Source organism: Parasteatoda tepidariorum, chromosome 7 (genome assembly GCF_982258835.1).
Source record: "Parasteatoda tepidariorum strain Cologne lab strain chromosome 7, Ptep-v5.0, whole genome shotgun sequence".
NCBI lineage: Eukaryota > Metazoa > Arthropoda > Arachnida > Araneae > Theridiidae > Parasteatoda > Parasteatoda tepidariorum.
The window spans coordinates 103,892,754-103,907,737 of record NC_141761.1 but is presented as its reverse complement, the minus strand read 5'-3'; the positions used below and the strand labels follow the sequence as shown (position 1 = coordinate 103,907,737).

General features: G+C 28.1%; 1 protein-coding gene across 1 annotated transcript in view; it reads left to right on the top strand.

The window, feature by feature from the left end:
* Positions 1–14,984, top strand: part of LOC107436281 (dnaJ homolog subfamily C member 11) — a 35,555-nt gene that overhangs the window by 5,368 nt on the left and 15,203 nt on the right. Inside the window, exons 4-11 of the mRNA XM_043043503.3 lie at positions 1,880–1,981; positions 2,152–2,213; positions 3,296–3,473; positions 4,608–4,675; positions 7,068–7,132; positions 7,217–7,341; positions 9,780–9,859; positions 13,365–13,481. Of these exons, the coding sequence (XP_042899437.1) occupies positions 1,880–1,981; positions 2,152–2,213; positions 3,296–3,473; positions 4,608–4,675; positions 7,068–7,132; positions 7,217–7,341; positions 9,780–9,859; positions 13,365–13,481 (797 nt within the window). The remainder of the gene's footprint in view (positions 1–1,879; positions 1,982–2,151; positions 2,214–3,295; positions 3,474–4,607; positions 4,676–7,067; positions 7,133–7,216; positions 7,342–9,779; positions 9,860–13,364; positions 13,482–14,984) is intronic.

Sequence of the window (14,984 nt, the reverse complement as noted above, 5' to 3'; positions counted from 1 at the left end):
GACTTTAGAAGAGGAAAAATTAAAATTATGATTAGAGTCCCAACAATGTTGGGCAATAGATGAGCGTTTAAATTCTTTTTTTTGACATAAGCTTCATGTTCCTTGACACGGCACTTTAAGGCACGCTTAGTTTGGCCAATATATGAAAGGCCGCATTGGCAATTAATTTGGTATATACCCCAGCTACTTTGACTGTCAATGGGCTGCTTGAGATTAGAAAATTTTATCTTATTAATGGGACTGAAAAATAATAGAATACATGTTAGAACAAAATGTTTTGTTCTAACAATGATCTTCTTGATGCAGAATTAAATTACATCAAAGCCATTGCTCATGACAGAGGTTATTCTCCTAACATTATTGATAATATTCATAAAAACTTAACTAAACAATCACATGCCGATAAACCTTCCAAAGAATTTACTAACAATTTAGTCATTTTACCCTATTTTCCTAAAATAAGTCGGCAAGTTGCTAATATCCTAAAGAAGTTTGATTTTAATATTATTTTCAGCCCCATTAATAAGATAAAATTTTCTAATCTCAAGCAGCCCATTGACAGTCAAAGTAGCTGGGGTATATACCAAATTAATTGCCAATGCGGCCTTTCATATATATATATATATATATTTTTTTTTATAACCGTCGTTGAACAGCCGATCCAATTTCATGGGTTTACGACTACTTCCGTTCAACTCCGTAGCCTTGTAATTTTGAACCAATCCAGAAGACAAGGAAACTCCTGGATCAGTACCCCCAGAGGTATTGATTTGTTGTGGGAACATGGAGGACTTTGAGACTCGACAGATTTAACGTGCATCAGTCACCATTTACTACACGGGGAGTCTTCGGTCGGCGAGGATCGAACCCATGACCTCTTGGATATGGGCCCAGCGCCCTACCGACCAGGCTATCCCGGCCCTCGCCTTTCATATATTGGCCAAACTAAGCGTGCCTTAAAGTGCCATGTCAAGGAACATGAAGCTTATTTCAAAAAACAAGAATTTAAACGCTCATCTATTGCCCAACATTGTTGGGACTCTAATCATAATTTTAATTTTTCCTCTTCTAAAGTCATTCAAAATTGTTCTTCAATATTCGATTTAGATTTTTACGAGTCTTATCATATTTTCAAAAATTCCAAACTGTTGGTCAATGACCTATCAAGTGTTCCTTATATTTCCCCTGTTTGGAAATCTATGATAAAACCTAACTAACCCCCCTCTTTGTTCCTTGCTTCCTATTCGTCGTCTTCCGTTCAGCCTTCCCTCCTATTGGCCGTTGCTCTAAACCCTCTTGTGACGTCATCTTTCTATATATATTTACTCTGTTCTCTTATTGTTTTCTGTTGCACTGATGAAGGTTGCCCTTTGAGCATCCGAAACAGCTGTCTGCTTTTAATAATATTTTTTGTGCTCTTTAACGTTGTCTACCTTAGTTTGTCTTATAGCTTCATGTTCAGAACAACCTAACTGGTGGTCTTAGTAGGAAGTATGTGTCAGGAAGAGAAGAAGAACATGCTGGAGAATTTTTATGAAGAAGGGGAAAAATTATCAATAAAAGGGAAACAACTCAGCAAGAAACTATTCTGAATAGAAACTCTAGCAGTGTTAATAGACAACTGACAATTATGGTGTTTTTATGATTTCGGCAAATATCTCGTACATATGTCAAAGATAAGTTTAGCTACTTTGTGGCCATAAAATTTAGTTCAGTAAGTTATACAGTTAGTTTTACTTTATTTTTTTAACTCACTCCCCCTTAAAATTCTCCCACGCAACCTTGGTTAAGAACCACTGGTTTATTTCATTTGTTATTTTATTTTAATGTTGTGAAGTATAGTTTTATACTGTTTAATGTAATGGTGTTTCATTTATAGATTGTTGAACGAACAAAAACCCCACAAGAAATTCGAGAAGAGTTTCAACAACTTCTTAGAGAAAAAGAAGAAAGAATATTACAGCAGAGAACTAATCCAAAAGTAAATTTTTTTAGCATGTTTACTTTTTAAACTGTATGATTTTCTTTCCATTGTAAATTTATCAATATATTATAGAAGCCCGCAAATTACCTTTATCAGTTCAATAAAATCTTTCAACAGATTTGTGATAAACAAAATACAAGCATATGTAAATATTGTATTATTTGCAGGGCACTGTAATTGTTCAAGTGAATGCTACTGATTTATTTGAAACCTATGACAATGATTATTTGTAAGTTACACTTTTACTATTTTGAAATTATTTTTAAAACTCTTACAGTTTTTATTCATAAATATATATATCTTTATCATTTTTTTCTATTATACTTATTCAGAGTGATCTAATTTGATCTTTTGAATTTTTTTTTCTTATGTTTATTTTAAAAATCTTATTTAAATTAATGTGAAAAATGATGTAAATAGAATCAAATTAAAATTGGAGATTGTTACTACTAATGCTAAATAAACTATTTTAATTGTGTTTTGAAATTTTACAATTAGGATAATAATTTATTAGTATTTTTATGCTTAGGCATTAGAATTTATTTGAAATTTTACTTATATAAGTTTGCCATGTTTTGCCATGTTTATCATCTTTTTTTTCCCTCTAGCTCTTTAGTACACAATTAAAAGCTGTTAATGTGTTATCTGATTTGTATTGACTGATTGACTTGTTTTGATTTGTACTGAATGAGTTTAAATACTTGAAATTATTTTTTGGGACATTTTGAAAATCACAAAATGCACATATTGTATGTTTCTAAAAAGTTGCCAGATTGGTATCAAAAAGAAAATGTTGTTTTTTTCTTTGGTTGAGATTTTTCAGAATCAAATAAATTGGGATACCTGTATTAATAATTTAGTTAGAGTCCATTAGCCATCAGGCTAACCTTGGGAGGTTTTCGTGGTTTTCCTCTCCACTAAGGCAAATTTCTCCCAATACTTGATCCTTCTGGATTGGATTCAAAATTTCAAGGCTGCAGAGTTGAACGTTAATAGTTGTAAACCCCAAAATTGGGTCTTCTGTTCAACGACGGTTATATATATGTGTGGGTATGTCGGGTCTTCTTCTTGAAGTGCGAGTACCCAATTGAAAATAAATCTAGCCCATTGCACGACAAGTAGACAATCATTACTTGTTCTCTTTTCATCGCAGTTATTCTTACTTGTGACTTGAAATATTTTGGCGTTTATGAAAATCTATCCAAGGAAAAAAATTCACTAATGGGTCAGTTGCTGCAATAATGCAATTACAATTTCTTTTTTCGCTTCGTGTTTTTTTCTCGCTAATTTCTTTTTTTCTTTTTCAACTAGTTACAATTTGCCTGCTATTGAAATCAGTTCCATGTCCATATCTCAGTCAGTACAAGCCCCCTTAAGTGTGTCAGAAACCCTGAATTTAAGTGGTAGTCTTCAAACACAAAATGGAAATGGCGCTGGCAATGTTTCTTGTTCCATAAAAAGAGTCTTTTCTGCAAAAAGATGGGGAGAGGTAATTATTTATTTTATTTTTACTAAAAATATTAAATTAATTATTTTTATTTATCTTTCACATTTGAAAAAAAAGTGGAAAAAAATGTTTTGAGACAGAGGGTGTAATATTTAAACTTGCAATTAAAGGAGTCATGTTTATTGATGAAAGTTTTCATACTTTTGATAGATTTTTATCTTCTTTTTATTTTTTATTAAAAACATTTTTTTGACTGAGTGGGAATGGAAATAGATAAAATTTAAAAAGTAATTCTTAATAAAAAAAAAAGCATTTTTAATCAATTTTTGTGATGTGCCTTATTATAGGAATAGTCCTTTCTTGTATTGTAGTTTTTTCCTTTATTATATTACTTTATACAAAAGGTATATTACTTTAGCAAAATAAGTTTTTTCTTCCAAAAGTCAAAATTTTATTTTAAAAACTGAATTAATGAAAAAAAAATGGAAGAAAAGTACTTTGGTTTAATTTAATTTGACTACTTACACTAATATTTTTTATTTAATGTAAGATTAGATTCTTAAAGAAAGGGAAATTATTTGAATTAATTTTATTTTTTATGCAATCATCATACATCTTAAATATATAAATTTATTTAGTTCTATTTTTTGACCAGATCCCATAATTTTTTTTTTAGAGAAAAACTGTTTTTTGTTGTTGTTGTTTTTATTAAAGAAAAAAGGCAAAGTGATCTGCATCAAATTTTTTTCATTCACTTAAAAACTTAAAAAATCTCCCTTTTTCGTTTTGAAAATTTTACTCTTGACAGTTTTTGCATCTTTCACTCCTAATTATGTTCTTTATTTACTAGCTTAAATATTTTACCTTTTGTTTTGAAATATTTTTTCCCTTTTTTCAATTTAAAACCCTTAAAAACCCTTTTTAAGAAATTTTTTTTTTTTTAACATATGTTTTTGAACTTATTTTAAAAATTGAGTTGAATTCCTGTTTTTGAAGCAAATGGCAATTTGTCTTGCTTAATATAGAAATCTATGTAATTTTCTTTTGTTTCATTTAGATAACTCAATTTCTGATATTTTAATTTTAATAGATTAATCTTTAATAGTTGATTTTATATTTTTATTTACATTTTGTAAATTTGAGTACATAAATGTATTGTCATTTTTCTTTTTCAAGTTCTCATTAGGTGCTGGTAATGGTCTTTTGGTGTATTTAAAAGGATTTTCAACCATGGGTAAACATAGGTATGTCTTTTTGAGAATTCTTTCATGAATTTGTTAAGAGTGTTTTTTATTGTGCTTCTTAATTGAAAATTAAGAGGTAAAGATTCCATATTCATAATTAATAGAATTTTATATGAATAAAAATCTAATGTACTTCAAATGCAAGGTCTTTTTAATAAAAATACAATAAGAGTCCAGCAAAATGTTTGCATAATATTACGAGAAGTTTGTCATGATTTTCCAAGTCAGAGCCAAAATGCTAATATTTAAAATACAAAAATAATGCATTTATAATAATTTAAAAATTACTAACCTTCCACCGTTATCGTCTATAAAGATTTGCAAATTTTACAAAAGTTTAGACATTGACAAATTTTTCTTTGGAAAAAAAGAATTTCTAGTGTTTAGAGAAATGGTTTCCATTTTTTCTTGTCCCTTTTTTTTGACTAATGGACCCTAAATGATTGAGTTCTTTTTAGTGGAGCCTGATTTCTTAAATAAGTTTATTTAAAAATTATGAAAAAATAAAAAACCTATGTAAAATGACTAATTATTTCAAAATTATTTAATGGGAGAAGTTACAATTTTTCTTAGATTCATTGATAATCGACTTAAAATTAGGTTTTTATCACTGACAATTGAATTAACTGGTCTTTAGCAGGAACTCGTTCAGTTCCAAAACTGTTCTTAGTGTATTATTAGCCGAAGTTTTCGTTAAAATGAAAACGAAAAAGAACTGTGAAAAACATTGAGAGTGGTTGTCAGAGAAATTAACATATTTATGCTTCTGGCTATTTTACTTTGAATTAGAGATGCTATTGGAATATGCTGATGCAAATTTTTATAAATGCATATCCTTTTTAAAATTTATTCAATATATTGTTATTAGAATTTTTTGAAAAATTATCTTCTTTTAGATGCCATATAAACTTAAGAATTTCGTAAAAATAATCGAAAAATAAATAAATAATAGGTTATTCATTAGATACATATGCCTACTTAACTGCATATCTATGGTTGCTGCCGGCGACTATTTTCGACCTGAGGCGACTACGGCAGCTTTTTTTGCCTGAAAAGGCTAAAAAAGCAACTCATTTCAGGAAAAGGCGACTATTGGGAGACTTTTCTGTTCTCCTAGCCATGTTTTTTCTTGCATAAATTGGGTTGACAACCTGCAGCCCACGGTAGATTCTGAACACAATTATTTTTTTTCCTTAAGAAATAAAATTATTTTAAATTTCAAATTTGAGTCATCACTTTTCAATGCGCTCAATTTGCACAGATTGAATTGTAAATCTATTTTGTTTCTCGATCCCCTTTTCAATGGTTATTGCTATAAAATTCTGCATGATTTTAAAAAACCCAAGTTTTAATACAATATTACGATGCGTGAATTTCGAATTTGAATAATCACTTTTCGCAATATATATATATGCATATATATATATTTTCGAATCAATTATTGGTTAAACTGAAAATTTTTTAGAAAAAGTATGTTTTTTTTTAATGAAAAATTATTTTTTTGCATGATTTCTAGTAATTAAAAGTATTTAATTTTCTGTAAAAATATACAAATTTTTTTGCTATAAAAATTTAGTGCTAGAACACTAATGTTTATATAAAAATTATCATATTTGCCATCAACTTGTCTAAATGGATAATTTTAAATGACAATTAAGACATTTAATAAAATTTTAGTCATCTTTTTGCTCATATTTAGGCAACTATTTTCATAGTTTTCAGCAACTATTTTTGTGCTTTAGGCTACTAAAAGCAACTATATTGTTAATTTTTTCTGTGGCAACCCTTATATAACGATAATAACCCACTTATACGAGTGAAATTTATTCGAGTTAAAATACCCTTGTTTAACGCTACTGCCTTTAATTACAGCTATCTCTGGTAATAAATTAATAGTATTATAGTACGTATATGTAATACTTTTCATTAGCATTAATTAATATTTATATAAATTTAAATGTTTTTTATATTTTATGATACAAGCGCTAATAGCTCTAAGTATAATTGTTTATTCCTCATTAAAATGAGTATATTTCCTCAAAACATTATGCTATACTATTCCAAATTAAAATTCGCTTATTTGAATACAATTGGCTGAAACCAACAGTATTCATTTAAGCAGGGCTGATTATATTGCAAGTTTCAAAAGTCGTTGCTGATTAGAAAAACTTCTAATAATTCAAAACCCTGCAACCCTTTCACGGAACCCGATGATTTTCCAGGACAGTTTTCAGAAATTGATCACCCTTTATTGACTTATACCTAAAAAATATGAAAATTTCTGTCCAATTTATGAAAAGGTAGTCATTTAATCCTATCCGGTGATTGTTTTTTTTTTTCTCTTTTGCTTTAGAATATACTTCCTATTTTAATAAATGTATTTTGTTTCTAGCTTTTGTACTGCCCAAACTTCTGTTAACTTTGTAAATACTGGTTTTACACCTGGTTTTGAATTAAGTAAGAAGTCAGCTGTTTGATTATAGATTAAAAATAGTGTCATTTGAATTCATGCTTTTAATGAGTGTTTTTGTGAAAATTTAGTGTTTGGACGTCAGATGGGGAAAAGGACATCAGGCTACGTAACTTGGAAAGCAGGAAGGTCATCTTCTATGACTACAACCATATCACATGATACAGAAAAAAATCATTTTGCCGCTGGGCTACAGGTAATTTAGTTTTGTGAACTGATTCAACTTAGTAAATTTGTTTGTATCTTTATTTAAATAGTAGTATTTAGCTAGTAGTATTAAATAGTAGTATAGTAGCTCTCGTGCCATAATGTTGTTCAATTCTAGCACTATAAAACAAAACCCCTCTATTTACTCTTTTACCCCAATTTGCACTTCTGCTTTCATATATTGTAATCTGGCAATCTTGTTAGGAAAATATTTTAAATCATTCTTGAAAAATGTCCCATTCATGTAAGTTCATTTGAATTTGCTGCTTGCTTTATAGGTTTTATTTTATGTTTTATTCTGTTTTTCCTTTGCATTTTATTTTCTGTTTTTATGTAATGTTTTTACTTAATATGTTCTATTCTATTTTGTTTCAAAAATTTTTTTCTTCTTTATTTGAGTGCTCCTAACTTTATTGATATATTTTGATTTGCCTATATTGATACAATATTAGAAAGCACTCCTTTTTGCTGATGTAATCGTGGGAACTAGTGAAAAGATTATATCTTTATTTTCCAGATTTTTATCATCAAAAATTATTAATTGCCATCTTACTTTATAAAAAGCAAAACAGAGAAACTGAGAGATAACAAAATACTTTATTAAAAATTAATTATCTAAAAATTATAAAATTTTAAATAAAGTCGATTCTAAAAGGGAAAATAAATATTAGTTTATTGATGAGCAATTCTATCAGTACATAAATCTAAAGCACAACACGAGATGTAAATTTGAAATTTCATCATGTAAATTTGAAAATTTTTGTGCTGGGTACTTTCAATAATTCCTTTTAAATACTACACATTCGAATTCTATACTACACATACAAGAATTAGAAATTAATTCATGTTTTTTTTTTTTTAAATGAATGCAATTCGGTGCAAGAAACTATTTTCTGTTACATTTTTTAAATTCCAAACATATCACACTCGGGCAAGAAAAGTGACACAAGTCAAAAAACAGCAATTTGAGGGCTATGTCGACAAAAAATATGCATGAAGTGCCCCATCAAGCTCAAAAAGTGTCATCTCTAGATTGTGATAAAGATTGTGCTATTTCAGAATAAGTTTTATAGTATTCTTTACATTGATTTTTCTCAAATGCTGTTTTTTGACCTGTGTCACTTTTCTTGCCAGGGAGCAATATTTAAAGGTGACAAATTTGTCATTCATGCAAATGTTAATGACTTTTGTAGAACGTTAGACTGCAATTCTTGCCATACCATACTCATTTGAACCATATTTTGTGTGTGTGTGTGTGTATATATATATATATATATATATATATATATATATACAGTAGGGAACCGATTATCCGGAACGATCGGGACCATCACTATTCCGGATAACTGATTTTTCCGGTTTTCTGAATCGCTACAAAAAGCCGTTTTTTTTATTGTTAAACCAGACTATAAAAATTTTTTTTGTGGAAATAATCTTAAAAAGAAGAAAAAACGATGAAGTAATACACTAATGATTATTTCCAAAATGATGGTAAGGTAAACATCTTTCAAAAAAGAAAGAAAAATCCTAAAATCTTATGAGGAAAAAAAATTTTTTTTAAAAAATGGCGGGAAAATTTATCGAATTTCGTTCCGGTTTTTTGGTTTTCCGGTTTTCTGATTTCCGGATAACGGGTTCTGTACTGTATATATATATATATATCAATGAAGATAAAACAAAGAAAAATTATAGACGTATGAAAAAAGGGGAGGTGGGAAATAATAAGTAAAAAAATAACAAACTACAGTTTAAAAAAAAAGGATGAAATTTTACTTAAAAAAACCGTAAAAAAAAGATATAATCTTTTCATCAGCCCACACGATTATATCCGCAAAACAGAGTGCTTTCTTATATTGTATATATGTATATATATATATATATATATGAGTTCAAAATGAAGATAAAACAGAGGAAAATTATAGACATATGAAAAGGGGTGGGAAAATAATAATGAAAAAAAAAACTGAAAAAAAAAAGAAAAAGGATGAAATTTTTTTAAAAAATCCGGAAAATAAATCCTTTTTTTTTCAGTTTGTTATTTTTTTTCCCCATTATTATTCCCCTCCCCTTTTTCTTATGTCTATAATTTTCCTTTGTTTTATCTTCATTTTGAACTTATCTACTGAGTTCTGCTTACTTGCAGCTTATGCGCAATAAATGAAACTTATTGTTTTTCTTAACTTTCTTCGTGTTTTCTTGTATTTATTTATTTTGTTGTATATATATATATTCACACAAAATAGGTAGTAAAGTTACAAGATTAGTACTTGAAAAAAAGAGACTGAATTTTTTTTCCTGTTAGCAAAACAGCAAATGCGCAGGAAACTCAATTTTTTTTAATCAAAAGATTCTGATATCTGTATTTTAATGTACTCTATTTTATTATTAATATTTTATTTTAATAGTTATAATTTTATTACATTTTAGTTCAGTCCTAGAACAAGTCATATTAGCTTAAGCTATACAAAAAAGCTAGAAGATGAAGGAAGATTAAAATGTGCAGTCAAGTAAGCAAAAATTTATTCTTTTAATTCCAAAGACTTGTTGACCTAAAAAATAACAAATAATAACTTAGAATAACTAAATTATGTAATACTTAAAATCAGTCACATTTTTGAGCATGTGGATTTAGCGTCATTTTTTGAAAATCGCTTCTGTTTATGTGGAATTCTACCCAAATAACTTATATGTTCTGCATTTATTGCAAAATTCCCAGAAAGCTTAAATATTCACGAATGTTTCAGTGATGGTAAAACTATTAATTTTCTTTTAGTGTGTTTTTAGAAGCTAAGAAATGAATCTATTCTCATAAGTGAACCGAGATAATGAAGAGGTTAAGACAAACCAATCACTGAATCAATAAAATCACAGCTTATTTTATTCAAGATCAACACACTCACAAATTTTTAAAGATGAATACCCAATTTGTCAGTTGATTTATAAAGACGAATAAATTAATTTAAATCGGAAAACTTTTTAAAAAACTCAAAATTTTTTAATTGCTCTTGTTTACAAGACTTAATTATTTTTATTCACAAACTACTTGTCAAATAAATTTTAAAGAACGCATAACTAAACATATAATTTTTAAATCAACATATAACTGAATGGATATAATTGTAACAAGTTTATTATCTTATTAGCCAATGTAAATTTATAATTTAAAAGTTTCATGCATTTAATCTTGCTTTGTTATTTGTTAGTTTATTTTGACCATCAAATAATTTACATATGTTACCCCATCTTATTATTTCTCTTCAATAAAATCAGACTTTTAAAATAAATCACTACAATAAATATAGATAAATTATAATGTATGGATTTATATTTTTGACTTAAGTCAAAGGGTTATTTAAAAAAAAAAATGATTGAATTAATCATGCCAACCCTGATAAGTACCAAAACTTTATTTGTAGTGACTTTTATTAGTACAATCTAAAATGAATTAACTGGTAGTGTTTTTCAACCAATTTAGTTTAAAATTAAAATATCAAATAAACTTCATCTTATTTGTAGTATTTGACAACATTAATGCCAAACTACCCGATTTTTCAGTGTGCAATATTCTGTATGTTAATATTAATATAACAAAACTCCTCAACTTACTAAAATTAATATAAAATATTTATTAATGCAAGTAGGGGAGAAAGTGAAACAATATGGTAGGACAGGCTGCCTGCCTCACAGAAAATTTGTTTTACGTTTCTCTGCATTGGATGGAAAACTGAATATTACAGTTGTTTGGGTAAGAGGTTAAGAAATGGGCATGCATAAAGCAGAAAAGTGTGCATCTCAAGTTAAAGGCTGCAAAATCAACTGCAAATTTTAAATTGCTTAAACAATTTTCACTAAGAAATTGCCAAAACATAAATAAAATTTAAAGTATTTGTTTATGTTATATTAAAAGAGTCTTAAAAATGTTTGTAGAGTATTCTGCCGTGCAGTTAAAAAAACAACGTAACTGCTTCACAATTGATTCCGAGAAAAGTGACTTGATAAATAATTTCCTCCTATTGCTATGAATGTGAAAATAAATTTTGAGAAAACTGATGAAATGAATTTTATTAAAAACAAAAATTTTTTTTGCAATATTTAGCTTACCGTACAAAAATCGAAACATACCCTCGAAGTCATTTGAGCCTCATATCAACTGATCCCAGTCATGAACCAACAATAGAACATGTCATCTTGATTTTATACTGATCAACTTTTAGCCTCTTTTTCATTTGGAACTTTTGTCTACATGTGATTTTAGACTTCATGAAACTTTTCCAACTTTTACTTTTAGCCATTTTTACACTTAGGGACTTTTAGCTCTCATTGACTTTTAGTTTAATGATTTTATTTTTATCTTTAATTTCCTTAGTATTATCATCATTTTAATTCTTGACATTTACACTGGCACTTTTAGCCTCCATTGATTTTAAATCGTGTTTTTTATTACCTTAATATTAAGCTAATCCACTTTTAATTGATCACCACTACTGACATTTGGCAACATTTTACTGTATTTTTAGTTTAAATATTTAATATAATATTTTAACTTTTAATCTCAGTATACCCCCCTGGGGTGGTTCGAGATTCTACCTATCTTACCATACAAAAATGTATAAAAATCTCAATTTTAAATTTTTTGTAGCTTTTGTTGATTTTTTAATTACGCGGCACTATTGACTGTATGAGCTGAAAAGTAGGAAACCACACTCACATTGGTTGTTTGCTTAGGTTAGCGCCATCTAGTAAGCACTACAATTAATGACTCTTGTTTTTACCTCTCATCCATATATCGGATGTGTCTTTATAAGAAGTGGTATTTTTTTTTTATCAGTGATGTTGTCTTTGTTCTTTGACACTCAATATAATAAGGAATCTTATCTAAAATTGTTTATACCTCTAATCATTGTTAATTCTCTTCATTAAGCTTGAACTTTAACTCTTTTGAGAAACTCAAGAAAGTGCCTAAAATGCTCTTGTGTCTAACTCAAGAAAGTGCGAACAAACTTATTAATAAGTAGACATGTAACTTAACACGTTTCTTCTAGTTAACACGTTGTAAAAAAATTACTTTCAAATCTGGCTTGAAAATAAGAAACATGACATTACTACTAACCTAATAATAATTATTGCTAATAAGAAATAATAACTATAATAATCACTGTAACAATTCAAGTTAAAAGTTTATTCAAAATAACTAATTACATTAATAAATAAAAGCTTTTTTTAAAAGAAATGAATGTTAGACCAAAAAATTATGTCTCAAAAAATTTCTATGGACTTAAATGAATTGAAAATTAGCTATTTACTATTTGACCTATTATCTAGTTTAAAATTTAAATAGTAATTAGCAGGAAACTTAATTATTAAGTGTCAGTTTACAAGTAAGATGTCATATTATTTTATTTATATTATAATTACTTAATATTTTATAAATTTAACTTTCAATTAAAGTTTATTGAAGATAAAATTAAGAATAAATACAATAGACTCTCAATCAACTGAGATGGTCGGGAAATGCTTCATCCCGGATGAGTGAATAATCATATTCATCTAAATTTTGATGAATAAAAGGATAGAAAATGTAATTTGTTTTAATAATTTTACTTCTCCACAAGTCCCACCCCACTAGCATTTCAGAATGTGAGTAAAACTGTTTGGCGGTACTTAAGGTCGACTGGACAAGTCAAAGTCAATACAATAGGAAAGAATAGTTAAGACGAATGCAGTCTTCCCACTTGTTTCAACAGCTGCAGTCTGTGTTTTTTTGGGGGAGGGAGGAACGGGTTATTGGATTCCGATTAATGTAGAGTCTTCTGTATTTTATAAATAACTTATATAATAGATTTTTCTATTTTGCTTTTTAAGCAATTTGTTTTATAATTTAAATAGGTTTTAAATTTTATATGTGACATGTGAGTAACTTCAAAATACCTCAAAAATAAATTATGTAATTGCTCTTGTTTTTATGTTATTAAATTTAAATCATTTTTTTAATTTTTTTTCTTTATTTTTTAGACTGGGAGTATTTGGTGTTATACTGGAGTATGGGTGTGAAAAGAAGTTGACCAAATTAAGTAATGTTGGTGCTGCTATGGTAGTTGGTGTGCCTTCTGGTGTTACTTTGAAATTAAAGTGAGTAATTATCAAACTAATCCTTAGATTAAACGAAGATTAACAAGGGGAAAAATAACTCTTGATTTTGTGGTGTGGAGGTTTAACTGCATTAGAAAACATCACAGTTTCATATGATCATTACATTTTTTTTTTATTTCAACCACTATGACCAAAGTATACATGAAAGACAGGGCGATTAAAAGAAACTGATGATCGATACTCAGGAACTTTTAGCTCTAGTTCTTCCAAACAAATTTAAATGGAAATCTACATGTATTTTATGTAGATCATGCAGTAGAGGTTTTTATTTGGAGAATAGTTTAAAATTTTGCCTACAGATGGAGCTGTAGTGAAGTTAATCAAAACTGTTCAAAATTTAAATGAGAACAGTCTTCTTTTCATACCTTGTGGATCAGCAATATCTTAAAAATGTACCACAGTTTTATCATCTTATGTATATGCATGTTTTTAGAACTACAACACCATCTATTGGTAAAATTTTTAGCTTTTTTATTAAAACCTCAAGTTATATTTTCATTCAAATCCACTTGCTGGAACCAGAGCTACAAGCTTTTCACTTACCATTGGTTTTTAACAACTGTGCACTTATATAAAAAAAATTTTAAAGATCCGATTAACTGGAGCTACTGGGAGGAAGACCTGTCCAATCTTCCACTATAATTTTTACTAATCTTAGAATTTTCATTAGACAACTAGTCATCTTTTCATTTTGTGACATTGCAAAATTAACCAAGCTTGCAGCTTAAACATACTTACCTCATCTTCATTAAAAATCTGAACAAATACCAGTTTTGAAGCCTGGTTGTTCCTCTCTAAGCAGTGCTTTTTATACCTGTCCAACCTCTTTCCTAGCTTTGAAAATCTCCTCAAAAAGAGGCAAATATTTACATTGAAAACAAAACAGTTAAGGAACTCTGCCCCATTCCAGTTGTTTAATGTTCTTTAGTATATTTCAGAAACTATAAAAACATAGACCAACACATTAAACTAAATATTAAAAAACTAAAACAGTATACCACCCCTATACAAAGATGACTGGTTGAAGGAACACTGGTAATTGCATAGCTGCCAACTGTCCAGAATTTTACTGATTTGTTCCTAATTTTTAAATCAAATCTGAAAATCTGATATTTTAATAAAAAAATCTGAATTTTCGTAAAATTGCAGTATTTTTGCTTTTAAACCAATCTCTTGTTCTGATCGCCACAATTGCGCTTCCTGTGATTATTGTGCAGAAGTAATTTTTAGTGACTTTTTATTGGAAAATACTATTCCAATAGCTGTTGCTGATCATTTCGCTAAATTGAATTGTAAACAACTGTTAAAAAATGTATCATAGTATTTAAACATTTGTATCATAAATATTTGTTTATGATGCAGTTTAATATTTACCTGTGTTTTATAATTTGGAGAAGAATAATTATATATTAATAGGTAATGGTTGTTTTTTTTTTAACTATTATACCAGTATTCCTAATTATAAAATATTAATATTATAAA